The sequence below is a fragment of the Corvus hawaiiensis genome, chromosome 3 (assembly GCF_020740725.1).
Source record: "Corvus hawaiiensis isolate bCorHaw1 chromosome 3, bCorHaw1.pri.cur, whole genome shotgun sequence".
Lineage (NCBI taxonomy): Eukaryota > Metazoa > Chordata > Aves > Passeriformes > Corvidae > Corvus > Corvus hawaiiensis.
Genome location: NC_063215.1, coordinates 54,567,656 through 54,592,764, shown reverse-complemented (window position 1 = coordinate 54,592,764; position 25,109 = coordinate 54,567,656). Strand labels below are relative to the sequence as shown.

General features: G+C 40.1%; 1 protein-coding gene across 6 annotated transcripts in view; it reads right to left on the bottom strand.

Moving 5' to 3' along the window:
* Window positions 1-25,109, bottom strand: part of NCOA7 (nuclear receptor coactivator 7) — an 86,970-nt gene that overhangs the window by 33,294 nt on the left and 28,567 nt on the right. For all 6 annotated transcript variants that reach the window (XM_048296839.1, XM_048296838.1, XM_048296840.1 and 3 more), the window contains one exon: window positions 7,931-8,184. In XM_048296839.1, the coding sequence (XP_048152796.1) occupies window positions 7,931-8,184 (254 nt within the window). The remainder of the gene's footprint in view (window positions 1-7,930; window positions 8,185-25,109) is intronic.

Genomic DNA, 25,109 nt, shown 5'->3' with positions numbered 1-25,109 from the left:
GAGCTATAGTGAGTCACTGGGAAGGGGAGAGAGCTGATACACCTGGGTGCTGCAGAGGACTGCTCCACAGGCACTCAGGATACAAGTCCTGGAAACCGGGGTGGTGAAAGAGACAAAGGACCCAATCTGCCTGGTTGATAGCCCTCCCAGGAAACATGGAAGAGAAGGACTTGTGAGAGTCCCACTCTTTATCCCAGCACAGGATACACCATCAAGACCGCCTCCGAAGAGCTGCACATGCCCTGTGGGTACTCCAGACCAACCTCACAGGGCACCCGTGCTCAGCAAGCACAAGACCGAGCAGGCAGCTGGCACAACCTGGGAAAGCCAGACTGCCCCAGGCATGATGAGCTAGTGGATCCTGGAAGTGACGAACTTGCTAACCACAAAGACATATTTCCTTTCATTATCCCTGGAAGCAATAAGACAACTCTTTTTATTAATTCTCCTGACATGCTTCCTTTCCACCTCCTGCACATGCACACCTGTCACAGTCTCACCATGTGCTATGGGACCAATCGCTCCACAGCTTTCCTCTCTTCCTCTGGGACTCCTTTTCAGAGATGTTAAGTGCATCTGAATTTATATAATTATTATAATTATATAATAAATATAATTAAGAACATAAGTGCTCACTCCTTCTGAAAATTCAGGCCTTGGAAAAATAGACAGCCCTAGGAAACACACCTGGGTCTTTCAGCAGTGAGATCAGTTTTAGCTAGCCAAACACCAGCCCTGTCATTCCCTAGTCTGACCTTTGCAGAATAGACCACAAGATGTCACTACCTTAAATCTTACTTTGAGTAATTGCTGTAGTGGAATGTAACTTTGTAAAACAGCAAATCCTCGTATTTTTTCCCCTGTGACAATACCACCACTTTTAATTTTCTGCCTCAGTAATTTATGCTACTGTTAAAAGGGTATCCTTGATTCCTAATCTCTGCTTGTTTCTCTCCATGTTCTGGTCTACTGAGCCTGCCAAAACTCTTCGCTGTGATATTTCAATTACACAATTAATTTAGGCTAAGGTTCTTTTGGGTTTTTTCCCCCTCAAGGAGAAATATAACCGAAGTAGTCTTTCACAACTCCCTCTAGTCTTCAACATTTTCCTTCTTCCCTGAGCTGTGCTAAACAGAACTCACAGTAAACCAAGTCAGAGAACCTGAATTAACAGCAAAAACATCCCCTGTTCCAGAATACTGGGTCCTGGAGGTTCAGAGAAGGCTAACAAGGGCAAGCAAAGCCATGCAACAGCTTACATGTAAGGAATGCCAAAGTTCTTAAACCTGGAAAGGAAATGATGGAAGAGTGATATTATATCGAGAGGAAAGAACAAAGAAAAACCCAACCAACCAGCCAGAAAACAACAAAGAAATGCACAAGAAAATTCATAGGAGTCTTGGAGATGGTGAGTAGGGATTCACTGTTCACTTTCTTATACAAGAACCAGTGGCCACCCAACAAAGCCAGCAGGAGGAAGACTGCCCTTCATGCAAGCGGTAGCAAACCTGTGCACTCTTCACCAAAAGAGTGATCATGAATTCATCAATAAACTCTCAGGACTCTATGTAAAAAACAGACCTGCCAATTAAAAAAAAATAAATTGTATCAATTAAGCTACTGTTTACTTCCATTTCTAATTGTTTGAGTGGAGAAAGTCACACCACAGTATATAAATAGATCGATTCTCCTTCTGTGACCATTCATCTTCCTTGCTGTCAAAAGCACACCAGAAAATTACTGAAAATTCAACTGCTAGTATCACATACTGAGCTAAAATTACTTTTAATTTCTCTCTGTTCTTAGCACAGCTAAGAAATGTCTTAATTTTTATGTTCCTGGACAGTTCTCATATTCTGTCCTTTACTTTCCCATTCAATTTCCTTGCTTCCTACTTGAAACATAGATTACTATCAGCAAGTGAGTTTACAGTTTGGTTTTATATATCCATATAGCTTCATTTCCTTCTAACAGCAGACTTAAAAACAGCTCAGTCTTCAGTCTCCAGATTAAGTTGCCTGTGTGCCAGTGGGATTAGCTCAATTACTTAGAGCATGGTGCTAATAATGTCAAGGTTGTGTCGATGGGCAGTACCTACCTATTACATACAAAACACCAAGTTTCAACTATTTGCATATTTTACTTAGTTTTACAACAAGCAAAAGCTTATCCACCAAGATGAGAATTTGAAGAGGATGCCACACATGGGGAGCTTGCCCAGTGTTAAGACATTTCCATGCAAATTTTCAGAACTTAAATGCTAACAACGTTATTACTGGTACTTACTGCTCAGATCGATTTCTCCTGCCTGTGGACAAGGCATCCTTTCTCTGTGCAACTGTTTCTAGCAAACATCTGTTAACAGCACAGCTTGAATATAACCTGGTGGCCTAAACACTGATCCACTGGGATTCCTGATCATTTATTCTCATTCCAAAACAAGTCACCTGTAAACAGCTGCCTTTCAGTCATTAGTCCACTTCATTCTTTCCACATGGTTTCCATAACAATGTTAATAAACCAGCTTCCTGAAACTTCCCAACCAGCCACTGCGCAGTCAGTACCTTCAGTTTACACTCATATGCAAGTTATTCCAATCCTCTTGTTATTCTACACAGGCAATTATAACCAAATTGACTTCTTCCTATGCTGCTTCAATTGTGAGACCTTCATTCTGAAAGAAACGTATTATTTCCCTTTTCACCCCTCCTTATATCTACACTCATTTTCGGCCTGAAACACAAACCCTAAGGCAAGGTCTCAGAACCTGAGAAAATTTAGATCCTGTTCTTACTGTTGTATTAAGCAACTTAACACTGAGTAGCCCACTTTATAAATCACTTTGATTACTTAGAAAAGAAAGTACTTTATTACACAAATAGGGCTGACCAAGCTGATTACAGTTAGCTAGCTACAAGCAAAAATTTATATGGATTTTCTTTTTTTTTTTCCTTTTTTTTTTATTTCTTTCTGCTTTTTTTTATGAGTAGCACCTTAATTAGGTCCTCAACTGCATCTTACTGTTCTGTAGCAGGCAATAAATACAAAAGACAAGACCAGGACTCGTAAGCAGAAGTTTCAATTTTTAACTCAATATATACTGAGAAGTCCAGATTTTTAGTAATCATTAGTAAATGACCTATTATGTGATGTGTGATCAGTAAATGTTCCACCATTTCATTACACGTAAATTCTTTGTAAATTTTCACACTGCAGTTGCATTGCAAGCAACTTTCAACTCTGAAACAAAGTACTTCTGGTATCACGGGAGCTGCCTCTGCTGTTTCTGTGCCAGTCAGGGCAAATCTCACCACATAATGAGTAATGCAAATTGCTATGCCCTCTCTAAAATTTGTTCTTGGCCATTTACCCAGAACATTCAGAAGCTTGGTAACTACACACATGCTGCACTCCCTGCTCAAGGGATGGCAGGGAGGACAAGACAAAAAAAGGCATCTGCTTTCTGCCTCTAGGGAGATACTCTGGCACCTCCTGCTCGACACGTGATATACTATCTCATTAAATGGGCACATACCACTTTCCCTCTCATGGTGTTTAGGACTCCTGCTTGTTTTGAAATAAATCAGAGCTACAATAAGAGGAGGTTTTGTTACTCTCACCTCCCACTCCTGCAGAAATTGAACGTCACGCAGTGAATGAGAAAGGATGGCTTTATGTTTACAGAGCACAATGGTAATCTAGTCAGCTGGATTTTATTTTGTTGACAAAAGTAACTCTGTGATACAGGACAAGTCACCTAAGCCGAACTTTTCTTTATGACGTATTTTTTAATGGAGACCAATTCCTCACATATATTGCCTGCTTATATTTTCAAGCAAAATCAGTGGACTCTAGGAATATTATGCACATCTGATAGAAAGACACAACATATCATGCTGGAATAAATACATGGATGCAATTCAGTGTTATGTTTGACCACTGTTACACTGCTTGTTTTCAGAAACTCATACTTTTCCCTGTTTCAGTGTGCTCAGTGGCACAACACAAATGTTTTCATCCGGTTTAGCAACTCCTGACAGGAATCGTGGTTTCCTAATCTCACAAGAGTCAAATCAACATCTTCCAACAAAAACAGGCTTCCCAGAGAAAGCATGCCAGAACCAAGCAGCCAAGCAGCAAAATTAGGTCAGCTGGGGGTTATCCCAAGAAGAAAGGGAGAGCATCCTGGGCACAGAGTATAGCAGCCAGAGCACCTGCACAACCACTGTACTGTGCTAGACAGACCTATCCCCACAAGTCTGAAAGCTGTTTACTGCAGCAACAACAGCAGAAAAGGTAAGACAAAGTTAAAAAGCAAATTACTACATAAGACAAAAATAAGGAGAAAGCAGTGTTATTTCCATTGGTCTTCAGGAACAAACAACAAGCAGCATTAGCATCTCAGTTGTTTCAAGACAAGACAACAAAGGCTGTATCTGCAAGGCAATGTCTTACAGGGTGAGATTTGGAGACTGAATGGTGCAAATTATTACAGAACTATAGAGCCACTGAAGAACAATGCAAGTGCTCAGTGGAAAGGAAAACATGAGGCTACACTGGAGAAACCTTCTGGCAATAGGACCTGGTCATTTAGCAGTGCCTCAAGAAAAATGACCAATCCTGTATACCTTCAGGTTACTTGTAAGGGTGCCACCACAGTGCAAGCCGATATGCAATATTGAACAGTCTTGGCTGGGAGAGAGATGCTGGAGGATCCCTTTCCAGAGGACGCCCGAGTCGCACCACGTCCTCCTCGGCTCGGCGGTGCCACCCGCCGGCTGCCGGCATTAACATAACGCCGCACCGGGTGCGGGAGAGGAGCTCCTCCCTCCACCGCGGGGCTCCCACCTTCCTCAAATAATCCAAGTCTTTTAACCACTCGCTTTTATACAAAGCGTGGCAGGGATGACCACCTCCAGTTCTGAACAGCCTTCAGAAGCTGTGTTAGTCCTTCCACCGGAGAAGAGGAATTTACTGAGTCAACAAAATCCTCCTGACAGCACTGGTGCCTGCAGGAATCTATTAAAGAACACAGCATTCAAAGTGGGAGTCAGGATGTCACTGTATTTACAAACTCATAAAGGCAAACACATTCAGAAGCCTCTAATGAAGGGACGTGGTGTGCAAGGAACAGATTATAATGAGATGTTATGTTCCTTCCCCCATCTCTTAGAACAATAAATAAAGAAGATTTATTGTCCTATAAAATATGAAAGGGAGATTATTCAGAGGATAGTGGTCTTCATTCTGTTAGACTGACAGACACAACTCCTCTGGACTCAAATCATCTCATGACTCATCTAAGAACCTCCATTAAGCCACACAGTTTGGGTGTATCATGGGAATATGCAAGGCTGTTGCTCCATTTAATAATTTTTTCTTCTCATGAAGAAAATGTAAACAATTTGATAAAGTGCAGAAAGCATTTTGAAACAAAAAAAAAAAAAAAAAGTAATTCCTGTGTCAGATTTTCATAAAGTTAGAATCATAGAACTGTTTGAGTGGAAAGGGACCTTAAAGATCATCTAGCTCCAACCCCCCGCCATGTTCTAAACATTAATCAAAGCTGCATATTTGGGCAGAAACAACCACCAAAACCTCCAAGCCCTTGAGAAAACATAACTAGAAAAATGGTTAGCAGAGAGTGAGTGCATGCTTTTTAGTCAGAGCACTTCAGAAACATCAATAATGGGAGAAGTCAGAGGGGGGAAAAAAAGACAGGGAAGGGGGGGGAGAAGGAAATGAGGCATATGTATTCCTAACATTAAATAATGAAGACATATGTATATGCATGGATAATCCCTCTCAGACACTTTCATATGAAAGTATATCAACAATGAAAAGATAAGGTCTTTACAGATTTGGCACTACCTTCCCACCACTGCAGCTGACACAACTTCCAGCAGAGAATTGCTGAATGCACACCTGGCAGAACTCAGCTCAGCGAGACAGATGGGTATGTCCTCTGCCACACCATATGAAGGTAAAAGGCAAACTAGTTAAACAAGTCCAGCACTTTCAGACTGCTGTGGGTGTACAGACAGCTCTCAGAAACTACTCTGGATATTGGCAATGGAGGCAGCTTTCAGGAGAGCTGCAGTAACAAACAGCTAAGCAAGTAACCCTGCGAGCTATAGCTGCAGTGGGTGAAGGCAGTATAAGCCATGTAAGTCCAATGCCACGCCAACTTACAATTCTACTGAAAAGACTTCATTTTGAAAGTTGCACAGGGAACATGGAGCTACTGCACTTGTTTCACAATCAACTCTTTTCTGCTTCTATTTAAACTTTCACTTCTGCAATTCGATGCTCCAGTTGGGTAAAAGCCTTTAGGAACAACTGAAAGAAGGCATTTAAACAAGAATGAGGTCTTTCCCCTCTCTCTGGATTTGCCAGTCAAGTCTGTGCTCAGCTCAACAGCAGCATTAAATTACTTTATTTCTCAACAGAAATTCTGTGTTTCTGCAGAACCAAGAAGCTTTGCACACCTAACACAATGACCAGTAACATTTCAAGTCACCCTGTAATGATGCCAGTCCACATGAAACCCAGGAACACTTATGAAACAAACCTAAGTAAAACCTGAGTTTGTACTGACTGTTGGATCACAAGTCAAAGACAACTCAAAGACATCAAAGATGTCCTTACATTTCTTTCGCCAGCACCTCCACACTCTTCAGTGACAGGGAGTGACCCCTTTGCCCTCATCTTGCCACCCCAATTGCCAACTGTTGCAGAATTTTTTAATTTAACTCCTGAAAAACTTGAGAAACAAAATTCAGCGACCTCACAAACCCCTAAATTCCTCTAGGTACAAACCAACAAGTGCTTCCAGCAGAAGCACTCTACTAGGAATGCTGCAGAGGTTTATATTTTGGTGTGCTTGGTTTTTTTATATCAGCATACTACCAAAGTAGAAAGAATTTACAGGTTTGTTCATTAACAGTTCTCCAGTCTTTCTTTTACAGATTTTACTTCCAGAACAGTGTGGTCAGAACTTCAGACAGAGAGAAGAAAGTTTGCCTTTAGTTTTCAAATTATGGATCTCATCACATTTTAAATCTACGAAAAGTTACAGCCTCATCAATATATCACTGTAAACCCTTGAGCTTGCTAGGAAACATTACTGCAGGGTTTATCTTCTTTATGGCAAGGCCTGTACTGCCTCAGAAAAGGCACTCTTTGGTTGTGGACTAGTCTGCATGACCACTCAACACATAATAACATTTTTACTGAAGATTTTTTTTTTCTCCAAAAGAGGACTCCTCCTTAGGAGTCAGCCATCCATGCACACTCTGTGTGAGCAGTAAAGTCTGCTTTGAGGATAGCTACAATCTTCTGTTCCCTTCCTCCTCTTTGGAAAAGGATTCCTTTTCTTGCAAAATTAATTGCTTGCAATTAATAAATCTAAAAAGGAATTTATAATTAAATGAGTTACTTAGACAGCTGGGGGCACGAGGGGGAAACAAGCCATCACACAAGCCCTTTGACAGCTTGTTTAAAAATATGTAGTAAATTTAATTACTTCCTTGCACTTCAACAGACAAACATAAATATGAATTAAGACTGAAGTCTTAAACAGTATATATCAAATTATAAAATAACCCCGCCAAAAGAATTGAAGCCCATAAAACATTGAAGACTAATCTTAAAAATAACTAAAATAAAATGCAATAATAAACTAATTGCTGCCTATAACAACACTGAGTTTTAGAACTGAAAAACAAGATCACAGGTATTTTTGTGAGAATGAAAGTTTTAAGTTAGAAGCAGATGATATTTTGAACTGTATAATTCTATTTGCTTTTATAGGAAGGATATCCAAAGTCAATTATCCTTTTAAGAAAGGCCTACAGAATATGAGAAAAATACATTAGCAAGCTATCAAAACAAATATATTTTAAAATACTACAGCAGTAACATAACTCACCAGTACTATAGTATCTTTTAAGTTCTGTGCGTCTGATGTCTTTCAGTTGATTGTACTTTTTCTTTTTTTTTTCCTTGTCTGGAGCAGTTTCCTTTTCCCCAGGAAATTTACAGTTGTCTTCAGAGGAACTGATTTGCTCCAAAATAACTTTACTTTCATCATCTTTCTCAGAAGGAGTTTTGGAAACAGCAGATCCAGGGGAATTGGCAGAGACAGTCTCGGTGGTTTGTTTGACTTGCCTTTTCTTTTTCAAACTGTGCATAAAGAAAAGAAACCCACATTAAGATTTAGCCAACCTCTAGAGACCAGCTAACTCACTTTCTCAATTGATCTTTTTAAAAATGAATTTAATATCAGAATTCCTTACAACCCTTTAAAAATCGCACACTTGGCATCAGTAACTTGGTAACTAAGATTATGCTACCTCATACTCTTTCTTCCATTATATCATAATCTCAAGGATACCTTCTCAAGAATAACAAAAAAGGTAATAAAGTTTTTACTATTGTTTACTGAGGAAGGAACAGGGGAAAACAAACAAACAAACCATTGAAAAGCTGGAGTTTTTTAAAAGGACTATACATCTAAATGTAGAAACACGATACTGAATTCATGTTTTCAAGATGAAGCCTGGGATAAAACAAAACCTCAGATCACAATGCACTATAACACAACAGCTAACAACAATTCCACAGTCCACTGCTTCTGCTTTAAAGAAACATCTGTTCTCATATAAACTTGTTACTTTTTTCCATTTTGTCCAAGGTTATCTCCTAGAGGCCACTCATGCTACTCCACAGCTGTTCTGGCACAACCCACACTCCCTGGTATTCCAAGTGTCACCCAGGAGCTCCTTCTGCAACATGATCAATGTGGCCACAAACTGCTTGTGCCAGAACATTTTCCAGCTGCCTAGATTTCTTCTGAGAGAAATCTTAATGAGCTGCCTATAAATCTTCTAACTTATCACTACAGCAGCAAGAGTATTTTCTTTTCAGAAGACTGCTTAAAGCACAGTTCAAGTGAGAAAGGTGCTTCAGGAATCCTAACATAGAATTTTCTGCTAAATCACCATCTATACCACTGAGTTTGCTTAGTGAGAGCAAAGACTGACTCTATGGCTTGAGGGTCACTGTCACTAAAACAGTTCCCAGTTAATCACTGAGTCATTCCATACAAATTGAAAAACTAATCTATCTAATGCTCCTTCTCTTCAGTATATGAACTTCTAGGTTTCAAGGTGCCTAGGGGAGCGAGTAGTGTATTTATCTTGTTGATGTTAAAAACTTTGTTTTGCACACAGGAAGAATCATGCATAGAAAATACAGACAACCAGTGAGTCACCACAAATGGGAAAAGGTTACATGATCTCATAGCAGCAGCTTACTAAAGTGAAAACTTAATACATTCAGTTATTAATATGATGCAGGAATTTCAGAGATTCTTTCTTCCACCTTTTACGTTTATATGCTTTTCATGTATTTTTATAGACTACAACATAAAAATAAATACACAGAGCATTTGAAAATTTTAGAAAGACATTTCAGGCTACACACCTTTTTTTTTTTAATAAAATATTAAAACCAGTTCCAAGTTTAGAATGTCTAGACTGAAACCTCTGACAAGGGTCACTTTCTCAAACTACATGTGATCAACACTTTCCAGCAAAACACTTCAAAATACTCTTACAAACTGTGTCCATCACACATATATGTATACATATGCCTTAAATGCTTCCCAAAATCGGAAGATTCACATCCTGCAGCCAGTCCAGTGAGGATGCTGTGGTTCCCCATTCATTCAAACCCACAGATCTGTAAGACAGCTAGTAGTAGCTGCTCATGCTCTGCCCAGCAAGAGACAGTTACTGTGTATGAAACTTTACGGATTCAGTCCTGACTACATATGAAAACACCATACGAGGATTTATAAAAGATAAAAGTGACTACATTTATATAACAAATGAAGTGTTTAGACTAATGAAAATGTGCATATGCAAAGGAAGCTTATTTTTGACTAAAAAGCCACAGCCCTTATGAAAGCCTGCTGTAGCAATCACAAAACATTACAGACACTTTGCATACACGATATGTGTATTTAGCTCTGGTGTAAATCTTGGCAAAGCAGCCCTCTATGCTGAAATGGCATATTCCTACCATGGTTATACCTGATTCCAGACTTCTAAATGAGCCACATTCCTGACTTTTGACTCTGGCAACTCAATGACCTTCCAGCGTGTGTGCATATCACAGGATACCCAAATCACCTGCTTCAGTAGATGAGAACTAGCAAGCAACCACCGGCACCCCACTTCTACTCATACTGCATCAGAGACTTCTGTCTTCAGATTCACAGTCTATTTGTTTTGATCACAAACTCTGTTAAGTAAGCTTTCTGCAGTATGTATGTAGTATCTCAAAACAACAAAAAAGCCAGTAATGGAAACATAAACCCTTTTTGGCAGGGGAAAAAAAAGAATAAAGAGAAAAAGCTCTCTATAGGTCGTCCTTGTGACAACACTAACAGCTTCTGTCAGTACTTTCCTTAAAACATACTCATTTGAACTGGAGTTTCCAAAGATGCCCCTGGCAACTTTTGGAATAAAGAGCTAAAACAGAACTCGTCTATTAGTGATAGAAAAAAGGAAAGCAGAATGGAGAGTCTGAACTGACTCACTGCAATGCAACTGACTGGTTCTTGTCCTCAGTGTTTAATCTTGCTGCATTCCCACTACTACAGCCCACCAGGAGCTCATTACACAACCTGCAGCATCCCCAGCACACACAGCTGCTCCTGCTGCTGTGAATGGACAGTGCCACAGGCATCTTTCAGGTACAAGAGATCAAGAAACTGGGCACTCCGTAATTTCTATTCCATCCTCATGGCACGCATCAGATTTTCAGATGGTGCCAAGCTTACTCCTGCCCACTGCTCTGTTTCAAGGCCATGACCATCCAACTGCAAAAGTGGTAACCTTGGCACTAGGAAAAATGACTTAATGAGGACCGAGTATCCAGGACATTCCAGACAGGACAGAGTAACTGCAACTCCATCTAGGGTTATAATCTCTGCTCGGAAGATGCTGCTTCCAGAGGTTTCTAAAGCCTGGTCAAAATTACCCAAAACGCTACAATTCACCATTCCTGAAAAGCCTTGCCTGTAATACCCCAAGGAATTAAAACAAACCTTCAACAGCATTTAAAGCCAAAACAGCAGCCTCAAACCTAGTATGCTTTTTGACATTATGCACCCTTGTAGCAAAACAAAGTCCTGTATACACACGAGGCAATTCATTATTAACACACACTGGTACAGGGCAGCAGAGATCAGGCTGGGAAGAGCACAGCTGGAGGGTTTACTGCATCTTAAACTCCATCCCCCTGAGGTACCTCCTTCAGCCTCCACTCACCCTTCTCTCACACTGACCTGTATATCCCACACAAGCTGCCAGTCCTTCTCCTGTTAAGATTTCAAACCCATCACCTCCTAAAGAAGGTGGAGGCTGACAGTCTAATCTACTCTTCTCCCAGCTCTCAGGTATTTCCCAACCTTCATGACGAGAGCTGCTATGGACAATAGTCCATAAGAATACCATTTGTCAAATTATTTCTTTTTTCAACTACTTTGGAATATTTTGAGTGGTTTTGTTCGGTTTTTAAGGGGATGTCTGTGAACAAATCCCAATATTCAGTTTTGTCCTAATAGGTATGAAAGTAAAAGGGAGCTGAACACACAAAAAAAAAAAACCCCAAAAAACCAAAACCAAACCAAACCAAACAACAAAAAAAACCCCAACCAACCAAAACAAAAAACAAACAAAAACCACCAAAAACAAAACAAAACAAATTTAAACCCCTCAGTTTGATCAGTGTCATGTTCTGCAATTAAATCAGCCTTTCAGGCAAAATAAGATGCATAAAGTGAATGCATAAAATGTTATTGCAGAAAACGCTTGGTTTCAGTTGACAGATATGTCGTGTTCCACTAGGAAAGCTGCTGGGGGAAGAAAGAAAAAGAAAGAAACAAGGAGGGCAGGTTAAAATACATCTTATCTGCAAAAACACTCCTGTTTATGAAGAAAGTCTTACACATCTGTAATTTCAGATAACATTTTTCAAGCTAATTGGTTCTGACAGGCAAGACATTTCTTCTGAGTTTGTACAGAGGCGTCCCTTTCCAGCCCCTCAAGTGCTCTCTGGGCAACAACCAGTAAGCCTTTTTCTACATTTGTCCAAATACAAAGTTTACCAGCAAAATCAAAACTAACTGCAATACGAAAATAATTTAATTTAATAAAGACTAATGATCTGAAATGGACACAGTCACAGAGTAGGCAGGTAAAAATGCAAGGTTAGCAGTGCTTACTTAAATTAATCTGCAACTGACTGTTTAATACCTTGGGCTCTGACTTATAGGAAAAGAGCTAGTAAAGATTCCAAGAAATGGCCTGCTTCATTTTTCAGACCCAACTCTGACTGCCTATGAAAGGCAAATAACTAGTGTTTACAGTAAAACAGCCTGAACTTCTCATTACACTTACAAGGTAGGTGGTTAATGTAAAAAGAAAACTACTCAGAGAAAAGAGGTGTGATGCTATCTGCCCAGCTCTCACTGGAAACTACAAGCAACCAGTAAAGCAACTCTGACACTGAGACAATAAAGACACGGAAATCTGACAATAACTTTGTTCCTAGAAATTTCATTTTGTTTTGCTTAACATTTAGTCAGTAGAGGTATCTAACAGACAATTCAACAGGACCTCATTCAATGCATAATATCACAGTCAAAGAGCACTAGGTCCATATCATTGGATGTTCTAAAAACTCCTGATAATAAGGCATGTTTTTTATGATGCATTAGATTAATAAAACTCATACATCATGTACAATTCTTGCTTTAGAAACAAAAGCATCTAACAAAGTGGCCCTCCAAAAATATAAAAAAAGGAAGGGGGAAGGGAGAAGAAATCTTTTTATCTTTCAGCTGATAGGCTGAAGTTTTCCTTTTTGAAAATTTTCCACAATGTGCATCCTCTAGAATGTGCCTTGATATCTGGCATACAATCAGCTTAACATCCTGCTCTCCACAAACAGATCATATTCCTCAAATACCATTTTAAAAAATCTATTTATGCATATATACAATAAGATTAACAGAACTTACAAAAAAGCCACTTTAAAACACTTCAAACATCTTAATCTGTTTTGTTCCCATTAAGATTCCAATTAATTTACTTTGTAAAAAAATAATATGCACCCCAATTATTTTCTTCAGAATTAATCATTTTAATCTTAATTTAAATCTCTGCACTGACTATAACATGTACTAGTTTCTTTCTACCCTACATGCCTTTCTCCACCCATCTGTAAGAGCTAAACAAATCAAATTCATGTCCAAAAACCCCCATACCTAGGTACAGAAATCTTACAGTAAAAATCTCCATTAGTCACCCATTGGTCTGATCTTAATCAGCCATTCTCTCCCAGCCTGCACACATCACCCCTCTCCCCCTCACCCAGCACAGTGCCAGCACGACTCAGCTCCAGGCATGGCTGTGCTCTCATCCCACCCGATGTAACCTGAAGAATGAGGAAATCTCAGACAAAATAAACCATTGCTGCTTGCAAAGCCAAAGGAAGTCAGACTGCTTGCCAGACTGTAACGTTGTACCCAGACCTCCCCAGTGCGGCTACTTTCACTTCAGCACAGAAACAAATACAAAGCCATTCACCCTCAGAAATCTTCCTAAAACTGAACAGCATCCACCCCACAAGGAAGCACACTCCATGGAACACCAGCCATTTCAGGTTGGCACATGTCCTGTTTTGGAAACAAGCAAGCCACAAGGCTGTATGTTTACTATTAAAACAGACTATTAAGGCAAATGTAAGGGAGAGAACACATCTTTTGCCAGATATTTAACAATTAACCACAGAGAGGAAAAAACTACAAAAAAAAATCTGAAAAAATTATCAAGGACAACCGTGTGGATCCAGTATGGTGGTTGCAGACATTAAAAGTGTCCATAATCTGGTCCTTCCAAAGGACAAAAAGCAACTCCTGAAAGCTCTGATATTAGTAGCACAGGTCAAAGCTGGAAATTTCCACTTTTATTGGAACACTTGTTACTGATTGACAAGAAGTACCAGCACCAGCCTTCACAGATGGCCAGCCAGCAGCAATGCTCAAGAAAGCTGGCATGCTTCAAAGAGTGAAGTGCTGTACTGCTAATCCAGGGTAAGTCTATTTTCTACCGAATACTGCCATGAGCTTAAAAACCACGCCACCACATCTGTTTCATCATCTGTAATGTGGAGGGAAAGAACTGTAGTAAATCTGTTCTGGAATTTTAGACACTACACCTTCTGATAAAATGAATTCTTAGATTAAGTAAAATACGTTAATTTCTCCTCCCCAGTTTTCTGACTTAGATCAGCGAATTTTAAATATCCCATCTAGCATCTTTTATGTTTATTTGGAGGGTGGAAATAATCCCAGTTTCCCTGGGTAAAACTCAAAGAGAGTTTTGAGCTGTCAGAAAGTTTTTATTTTCTTAATTTTAAGACTACGATGTTCCCACACATCTTAACAGACTTTCTATTTTCAAAGGCAAGAAGTATCCCCATCTTTTGTGTTTACTTAGCAAAAGAGGTTATGATGTATTCAGCACTCTGTTGCTATGACAACAATTTAATCAAATCTTTTCCATAGGAAAAGGATTCTGGAAAGCTATTTTGCTTGCTTTAGACATCTATTTGATTCTCTCCCTTATAACCTTAGTTACTGCAAGCTCTCAAAGAACAGCCTTAGGCAGAAGGCAAATGAAGAAATCCCTCCCTTCAGATGACTCCTTTAACTTTGCCAGGAGTTCACTGATTAGGCTTATTCAATTAAAGCAGCACCACAGATCTATTTTGTCACAAATACCAACTTGACTCTTAACACACTCCCATCATGTTCCTCCTGTCATCTTCTGCTGACAATGCCAGATACTCTCTCCTACTGTGGTGTTCATTTATCACCCCAAACTGCTCCTACACATGCAAGGAATTCTTCTGGAAGTGGCTCAACAAGACACCCTCCCTGCACTGAAGCCCTGGCAAGGGAGAGACGGCCCTGCCCTGTCACCAGTTCTGGCTCCCAGCAGTGCTCCTCTACTTAGTGCCAGCCCCTCGAGCCACCACTCCCCTCCATATCAGCTGAGTGAAACTGCAAGAAAAAGAGAACTGCAGTTACACAGCAAAGGAGGATGTTACAGAGAAGCTGCTCAGAAAGAGTCACACCATACTACAACTTTTTTATTTTGACAAGGACAGTAAGCTCATCAGGCTGGCTGACACACATCTCAAGTTTCTCCAAAACTGATAAACTCCTCACTCCCTGCCTCAACGGAACACTCTTCATAAAACTCAAATTCCATGAAAAAAAGAGGAAGGGCCTTTAATATTTAATTAAAATTGGGAAACAAAGTACAAGAATTGAGAACAACCCCAAAGACAACAACAGGGTACATGGAAAGCTCTGGGGGAATATGTGCTGCTCTATACAGTGATTGCTGCACACCCACTTTCTCAGATCGCCTATGTGGCAAAATTTCCTGATAGTAGAAAGCAGTTTTAGTATTGATTAAACTGACTGAAAACAGTCAGAAAGAAATTTAGTGCTCAGTGACTCAAATGGCAACAAACATTTGCAAGGAAGCAATAAAACAGTAGGTGAAAATCAATGGTCAGTTAAAGCAAAACCCACAGGAAATGTGCCATACATTGTGCAGCAGTAATGGAGCTGGAACCCACCTCCAGGGAAAAAAACCTCAAGAAGTGCTATTTTAGTATTTTTTATATGAGAAGCACCAAATTAAATTCTTTCAAGAATTACATTCAGAAAAAAGTGAAGAGCAGATAAAAATAAATAGCTTAGGCACACTGTTTGCCAAAGATGTAAAAAGGTACAAAGAGCAAATATGAAAATTCATCATGGCAGGGCCATGGAGAACACAGTGACAGGGATAGAGTCTTTCACTTTTGGTGGTTTGGTTGGTTTGTTTTGGTTTTAGGGGTTTGTCTGTTTTTTTCTTCTTTTGTAGAAGGAATCTACATGGCAAGCTGTTAGAAGGCTGTACACCTGTGGGCAGACTCTTGAAGGATACCTGCAGGCACCCCCTTTTTTTTCCCTGTCTCTCATTCTTGAGCATCCCTGCCTGGCCCCCAGCAGAAATCAGGTATGGTGGGTGCAACAGTAACGAGACAAAAAGCACAGCAAGCCTCCAGAGCACAATGCCATCTGAGGAAAAGGAGACTTGTCTCAAAGCCTGTAGCTCAAAGAAAAAAACTTTTAAGCTACTTTTGTTAGCAAAAGAAGGTGCCTCTCTCTCTGCTCACCACTTACTCTGTCCCCAGGAGTTGTCCCAATTTTTGTACAAACCCATTTGCTGCAGCTGCACAGGGACCAGATCCGGGAAACTATGTAGGTTAAAGGTAACCCAGCAAAAATACCAATACACAAATCATTTTTTCAGAATTGGATCACTCCCCCATTAGCTCCCACTTGGCTGTGCTACCCTTGGTATCAACACAGAAGGAGAAGGCCATAAGCAGAGGCAAGGCTGCTCCTCCAAGAAGGCCCTTTGCCAAGATGGAAGGGCTGGTCAAGCAACAGCCTTGGTTGCTCTCTGTTATGTTGAGATCAGTAAAAAGAGGATGCCAGAAAGCCAAACCAGGCACACACCACACTATGCCCAACAGACCTCTGGACAGGAGCACTGAAGTGGTCATGGCAACTTCTTCCTGCTTATTCCGAAAAGGTGCTTTGGTGATGGGGAATTTTCATAAACACTGGTGCTCCAAGGGCTAGAAGATGGGCAGCTTCCCCTGCTGCAAAAAGGAAACAGTGACTCTGCTTCTCCAACAGCAGCAGAGAGAAAAAAGCATTGTTTTCTCCATAAAAAAGATCTTAATGTTGAGTAAGTTGACTGAACTCCATAAGTGAAGTCACCTGTCAGTGTCTGCTGACAAAAAGAGTTGCAGTGATCTAAAAGTGGCTATGGTTGAGAAGTCAGTGAGCAAAGTAAAGTCAAAAATTCAACAGTTGCTTTATTTAAAAGACCATGAACAAAGATAGCTTAGAGAGGGAGGGGACTTAAAGGACCTGTCTTTGCATTAGCTTTTGCTTTTCTTAAGAAAGTTACTTTGAAAATTACCATTTAAATGTTGAGGTGCTCTGCATCACTGCACCCATCTGTAAGGCATCAAACTACCAATCCAATACCGCTTTAAAAAAAAGTAGTTTAAAAAAAGAAAAACACAAAGAAAAAACCCACACTTTCTCTTTTTTATTATTAGGAGAGAAGGCCAAGGTTTTTTCTCTTTTAAAAAAAGGCACTAAAAGGGAAGCCAAACCGATGGCTTTAAATGCTAACTTTCATGATGACACCAGAATTATCCAAATGTCACTACATATTTCTCATGGATTCTGTTAATAACAGCTGGAGATGATAGTGTAAGAGATGCTGTGCACAGGCTGCAAACAGGTTAAAAACTTACCTATTCAGGAACAAATTTACAGCAAAAAGCACACCAATGTGAGTGAAAAAAGGTTTTATTTAATGCATTTCAGAGTAATTGCTAAAAACAAATCTCAACCAACCAACTGCATATCTCATTTCTGTGTTTGCATTCATTGTCCTCAAACAACCTGCAAGCTATTTTGCATGTTGAGGAGTTCAATGGCTTTCCTGAACAGACTTCCCATGAATTGGCATGCAGCACAGAAGAAATGTCCAAGTGCAGTGAAGATCTTGTTACACGGATTAAAGTTCTGAAAAGACACTCAGCCATGCTGATAACAGGTGGGGGGAAAAAAAAGGGATCTGTAGTTTCAGTGTTTAGAATAGCGGCTGATATTGTCTCATACAACAGATATTTCCTAAGTGAGAATGATGATCAATCTAGACCCAGAGCAGGTGCCTGCATCATCTTCTATACAAAATAATATGGCACCACCTTTTTAATACTAGAGCGAGAAGACCAGTAACCATAGGTATAAAGATGACAAGACAGGGAGAGCTTGGCTACTTGGGACAGTCACATAGCAGGCATGTACAAGGGCAACTTCTCACAAGCATATCCTTAAAATGAGAATTTGACATGGTCTGATATTTTCCAGCAGCCATACCATTACAGTAGTGTAGTAGGTGCTCAATTACACTCATAAGAGATAAAATGTGTATAAATTACTACATCTTAAAACTCCTCCATGAGTTTTACATAAAATACTATGTTATTTATGCATTTATTTTTGCCTGAAGAATAGTTTGGATTTTTTCATTTTCACTTCAGCTGAAACTTTTAACATGCAGTCAAAACGCATATGGCTGGAAGGGGAAGAAGCAATTACTTCAGGGAAAATGAAGAAGCAAAAAGTAAATCTTGCCCTCTGTCAGCATGATGGAAGAAGGGTCACCAGGAGGACACAAGAGGCTCTGCTCCATCTCCGTGTTCTCTGGACTCAGCGAGTCCATGAGGTCTCACTGCACTTGAAGCAGTAGCTGAACTAGAATAATAAGGTGAAGTTACAGTGCTCTTGAATTTAATCCTGTAAGGCAGCCCTTCTGCTTAACACCAAGTGGCCTCGCTCCCTGCAGCAGCATCCAGGAGGCTGAGTGCTGCCACCTCCTCCCTGCAGATGCAGAGCAGGAGGGTGGTGGGAGCAGCAGGCCAGGAGCTGTCCTCAGTCTCCTCGTATTTTCAAGGACAATGACTTCCTGCCAAATCCAGCCAGCCCAAGCCAGATAAGGGAGGTGCTCTGAGACATTCTGTCCTGCTACCTGCCATTATGCCCACTTGTCCATTCCTTTCTGGGCTGGGAAGGAAAGCTTCCTGGCATGCTGGGTCCTACCCCTGCTATGGCAGGTGGGTAGGGAGCTGCTGGCCTCCCCTCCCCTCTGGTGCCCTGGCACTTCTCCCTGCAGCCACAGTGCTCTGGACCTGCTCCCACCATTCGTGCCTGGACAGCCCAGCTCCTACTAGCAGCTTTCACTGCTCTGTAAAACCTAACAGTATGGTTCCTCACATGCATAAAATTGCTCAAATGCATCCGTCCATGGGACCAGAGTCATATGCTGTAGTTTTGGATTGCCAAAAAAAAAAAAAAAAAAAAAGAGTTTTGGCAGTATTGTAACACAGAACATCTCTATAACAACAAAAAATCCTTCTCAGCCTCAGGCAAGCAGAACTGGTACATGCAGCACCTGCTGTGGTCCAGGTGGAAAGAGCAGCATCATCTTTTTAACATATAGTTCACTAAAAGGTAAGTGAACATACAGATAAATCTTCTGCTCAAGGAGATTTGACTTTTAAAGATTGTCTGATTGAAACATGTGATTAACACCTTCAAGCCATTTATTTAAAGAAGCATTACTGAAAGCAAAAATCCATGACAGAAATGCACTGTTATGCCAAAACCATAACATAATTTAAACTAAGCTTACCAGTGACTGGCTAGCTGTTAAGCTTACACCTACTGAAACAAAAATAGCCAGTCAAGAAAAATAGTTCCAAAAGCCTGAAGTTATTAGCAGTATATTAAGTGTTATACAAGACAAGTTCTCTGTGCCAGAAACTGCTGTCTCACAGGAAAACACTCAGTGTATTAAGACACCCAGAGAGCTGATTTATGGCTCATTTTCATTACAAAGGTTTTCCAGCATAAGGACAACTACCTCTCCTCCCCAAATTCTTAACCACTTCTGCTGCTCTCCTTGGGATTTTGTCTCACATAAATCAACAGGAGGAATCCCACAGATCTCAGTGGAATGGCATGAGAGACTTAGAGCATAGCTAAAATACATGCTCACATTTCAGATGATCCTAAGAAACACTCCTCGCCCTGACTACAGAGCAGGACAGAAAAAAGCCACCACAAACCTCCACATACAAATCACCTCTGCATAATCAGATTGGCAGGAGCAGGGTGGAGTGGAAGAAATCCCTTCCAAACACAGTCTGGAAGATGGATTAACACTGAAGGCATGCAAGTTTACCATAGGGAACCTAAAGCCACCAGGAATATCCTTACAGCATCTTACCCTGTTCAAAGCCCCAGAGCAAAGGAAAAAAGCTTCATTTCCTTGGGGAGGAGGCAGGAGTGGGGAGCCTAATGCCCAGAGGCATGCAGCAAAAACTGCAGAACATGAAACTATTAGTTCAGATACACTGCAAGCAGACAGGTATCCAGTGTACCCACAGAGGATCCACAGTATTTCATCTCTTACCCACAGAATTCCCTTAGTTAGCTATATAATGCTTTTCAATCTTTCAGACCAAGAGGGAAAAAACTGCCCCTTTCCAAAAGCACGTTCCTGCAAGTATCATTCATCCCTTTCCCTTTAAACACGCACCACCATTACCAGAAATAGATTATACAATGTTAGCATGGCATATGCCAAAACCATACAGGCAAAAGCCCTGAATGAGGGCAGATACAAAGGCAGGCAATTTCATTTCTGAGCCCGAAACACCTTCCCTGAGGGTGCATGTCTAGCTTCTTATCAGCCTGTGTTTTCTTCAATCCAGCAAACTCTGACTTAGCTCACAATGCCGACTGTTCTCCTTCTCAAAATACTGTACAGCCCACTCCCTACTACCACGTGGTACAAAGCACAGGAGAACTGACCAGGACTGCTGCCAAAAGGAGGCAAGACAGTTGCTGTTTCTCACAGCATGAGCAGATGATGATGAACAGCACCACTAAAAAGTCACTACCATTAGGCATCTTTTTAGGTGGCTGCTCCTGGAAGGCATCTTCATGCTGGAGCAGCTCAGTGATGACAGCTCTGTCATCTGTAAGAGACATGGCAAAACCAGAAGGCTGAGTGGGACCACCTCCTTTCAGTAGCATCTTATACAACATCACCTTAAAACTGACTGTCAGGTATTATGCTACATTTCCACTAGTGTTTAAGCTAGACTTAATTTTAAAACAGTTCACTGGGGTTAAGCAGAATTTTATGCAGCAGATACATAAAGCACCTAAGAACAGAAGAGAACACACACCTGGGAGGCTGAAAGGACAAGACTGTACCTGCAGACACTACGGAAACAAAGCAATTTAAAACTGTAATTATATCAGATACAGTAAGAAGTCTGTATCTCACCTATCCAGAAAGCCATCTTGTGAAGCTCAAATTTGTAAATTTTATAATCTTTAAGATATGTCTTTAAATCCAAGAGCGAAAAGGTCAATGGCATGGCAGACCAGGAACATCCAGTACACCCCTCAGTGCCCAGCATTCCCAGCTGTAGGCCACGGAGAAGGGAAGTAGAGGAAGACAAATTACATTGCAACTATGTTAATAGCAACTCTTACCAAAACTGCACAGATGTCTACATCAAAAGGCCCATCGTGTAACTATTTACGTTCTATAAAGGAGGCTAAATAAGTTTCTTTTTAAAGGCTGATAAGAGACACCCAAAGGTCCCTTTGGGAAAAGCAAATATAAGGTCATTGCATGCTTCTGTCTAACAATCCAACCTTACAAGAATCTTGCAAAGTGAAAAATTGTGACATTACTGGTGTGACACAGACAGTACATTTGAAGATTAAATAAATTCTTTTCTCTGCACAGTCTGTGATACAGCTCTCAAAGAAATCAAGAACATCAAAAAACTCCACTTTCTTCCCCATCTTAAAAAAAAGCCTCTTCAGACAGAGGCCACACTGTCACCCAAGTCTCACTTCACATGCAGGGGGAAGTGAATGGGTGAAGAGGTTAACCATGCTTCCTGTCTTACACAGGCTTTGTATCTCCATAAACAGCAGTTCTGGTACTGGAAAGTTTTAAAGAAGCCTGAGGAAAGCCTTGGGGCCCCATTAAATACTTTCACTAACTCTGTTACCAGTAACAAAATTCTTCTTCAATCCTAAATGACTCCACTACTGTTGAGGATGAAAGCACTGGAGAGAACCGAGACTACAGAAACCACTAGCTTGTTTATGTTTCCCAGAGGAAGCACTCACACTGGGAATAATTCTGTATTTTAAAGACTAAACAGAAAATGGTGATTCATACTCTTTTGCGGAGTTCTATCCTGCACCACAGAATTACAAGACTGCTAACACAGAAACCTCAGAATCCAGAAAGCAACTCCAATGTGAGATGAGGAAACAGTTCCCAAGATAAACAGCTGTTCAACTTTTCCCATGCAACATTTCAGAAAAAGCACGTTCAATTTCCCTCCCAACTCTCATTCTCCAGATTTACACTTATGATAAAAAGAAAACTTTATATAAATATACATACACACACACTAAAAGGTTTGTGAGCAATGAATAGCAAGTGTCTCTCAAGCATCTGAAGGACCTGACCAATCTCCCAAAGCTCCACCCAAAAGGTCCTAATGATGCTTTCTGTGAAATTCTAGACATTTTTAAATGTCTTACACCATGACAGTTACAAAGGGCAGCTAAAATACTGACCTACAGTGCAGCAGGCAGAAAATCTGCTAAAAACATTGTATAAGTACCTGGAAGGTCAATCATAATACTGTGTATTTCAAAAACTATTTTATGGCGTTTTTCAGCTATCCACCATAGCAAATCAACTATCCTGCACACACACACACCCTAAATAACAGAGCAAATAATAACCATTGCACCCCATAAATCTGAAGTAGTGATATATTCAGCCTTTTCTTACAAAACAGAATGCCTCAGGCATACATGTTATTGCCTGAAACAATGTGAGTAAAATGCAATACTGTTATTCAGTTTCAGTAACAGAATTATGAGGTGATGTTTATATATCTGGAAGCTGAGTTAAGATATTTTCATTGTACAGCTGAACTAAAATGATGTATTATTTCCTAGAGTCATTTAAAAAATATTTAAGCATCTCCAGGATCTTGGCTTGACTATTCTTCACACCAAAGATAAACCTCCATGACGGTTTGTTTTAAAAACAATGTGTGGAAAACTTTTCCTCCTAAAAGCAAAAAATAAATTATGGGTGCTACAAGAAACCTGAATTAACATCAACACATTGGCTCAGCACAGTAAGAACAATTGCAAGGAGGCAACTGCTGTAAAAATCGTGAGCTGAGGAGCACCCAAACACTTGAAGTCTGTTACATGGCTATAATGAGTCTGACCAACAAGAACCGCACCCAACAGAAAAACTTATGAAAAGGTCTCACATATAGGAGATGCCTCCAATAAAGTATCTTTGTGCATAGATTTCTTATCTAGGTTTTCCTCTGTCCTAGCCACCACTGATACCCTCTTTCCACACAGTCCCTCTGTGCTCAGTGTGTTTTTCTTATTTTATCATCTTACTATGTCTTAATAGCCACAGGAATAAAAAATATGAAGTGCACAATTACTGAATATGGGAAAAAAAACAGAAGACAGAAAAAGTCCAAATGAGATGCTCATAAATCTGATAGCTTGCAATATGCAAAAGACTGACCAAAGGAATGACCACAGCATGACAGACCAAGGGTCTGTGCAAGGCAACATCCTGCCTCCAACAGCTGCCAAGAGCAAGGATCAGGGAAAAACCATAACAACATGACAAGTACATATAATGCCTTCCCCAGCTAAGCTTTCCAGACTCTAGCTGTTTACAGCTCAGTAGCTATGTATCAGTGATTCCTACTTTGGGAATTGTGAATACTTAAAAGGAAAGCTAAGGTTAGGTCATAGTCAACTATGTGACTGAAGAGCTGTACACCACTTGTATGGTTTTATTCATTTTTAAGCATTAAAAATAATTAGAAGGGGGAAAAAGCTGTAATTGGAGCTGGTAACAAGTAAACAACAACTGCAGTAAACACTCATATATTTTTTAAATCTTGGGTTTAATGTATAAACCTTAATCTGTATGGATGTAAATTTAGTTATCTAAGCCAAGAATCTAAATTAACTTAAAATGTGCTGTGAATTCCTTTATTTCCCTTAGATCTTGACATGATAAGGAAACAGGAGGTGAGCATCAAGTTATACAACTGGCTTCAGGTTCTATCAAAGTATTAGCAATCTGGAGCTAAAGGGAGCCTCTGCCTACTGGGATGGCCTTTGAAGCATGTCCTAGACATTTATGTAGTTTTCTCAAAAGAGTGACAGTAGTAAGACAAATGTAAATGCAATAAACACAAAAGCACCCAAATCCCAGTGAGAATAAAGTGCTTCATATTTGGCTTCAGAAATTTGGCTCTCAATGGTAACCAAAAAGAAACTGAAAACTAAAATTCGTAATTCCCCTGGATACTCAATGTAAGTATCATTTTTACAGCTCATCTCCACACATATTCTTCAGATTAAGGTCACCATAACAATTAATAAAACTGATGTAAGTATTTTGGTCAACTCGTTGAAAAGCAGCATTTTTTCAAATAAAGCATGCTTACTTGTTTTCCCTGCTAAGACAGTAGTAGGCAGCTACTTGACACAGGATTGTACAAAGCATGGAAAATGCTCAGTAACTTGCTGTGATGAATGCTGAGACACAGAAAACTTGAAACTGAAATAGCCCCTTTTGTCATTCTTTCAAAAAACTGTTTAAACTCTTCCCTTATGATTTCTCATCTCCTTTAACTGCTTGTCCAAAGATATCTAGCATCACACAATAGCACAAGCAAATCAATTCCAGTTTCAAGCTGTACATTCAGCTTTCCAGACTACCAATTTACACCCAAGGAAATTCTTTCTGCGTGATACACAACACTCATTTTGGTAGTTTCTTTCTAAATTAAGCTAAAATTTTAATGGCTATTCATTTTATGAGGTGACATACCCCTGAACTCAAACCTATACAATGGGCAAAAGAAAACAGAGAGGCTCTCCATTCTTTAAGGTGAGAGGGAAGATGCACAGGCAGAGGGAAATAGGAAGTTGTACCCAGGTTCACGGGCACATAATCACAATAAAAAGCACCAAATGTCACAGTAGAGTCAATATACATAGATGTGCCACTGTACATCCATTACACTGTGCCATCTGTTTTTGGACTTGCTGAATACCAGCACAGATACTGGTGCGTTCAGGAGCCAGTGACACAGAAGGCAACAGAAAAACCTACAAATGTGGTTGGGAAAATAAGGCAAGAAAACTTAACTACACAGAATAGCCTTTAAGTAGGAGTAACAGTTAAATAAGGACTTATTGCATAAGAGAAATTTATGCT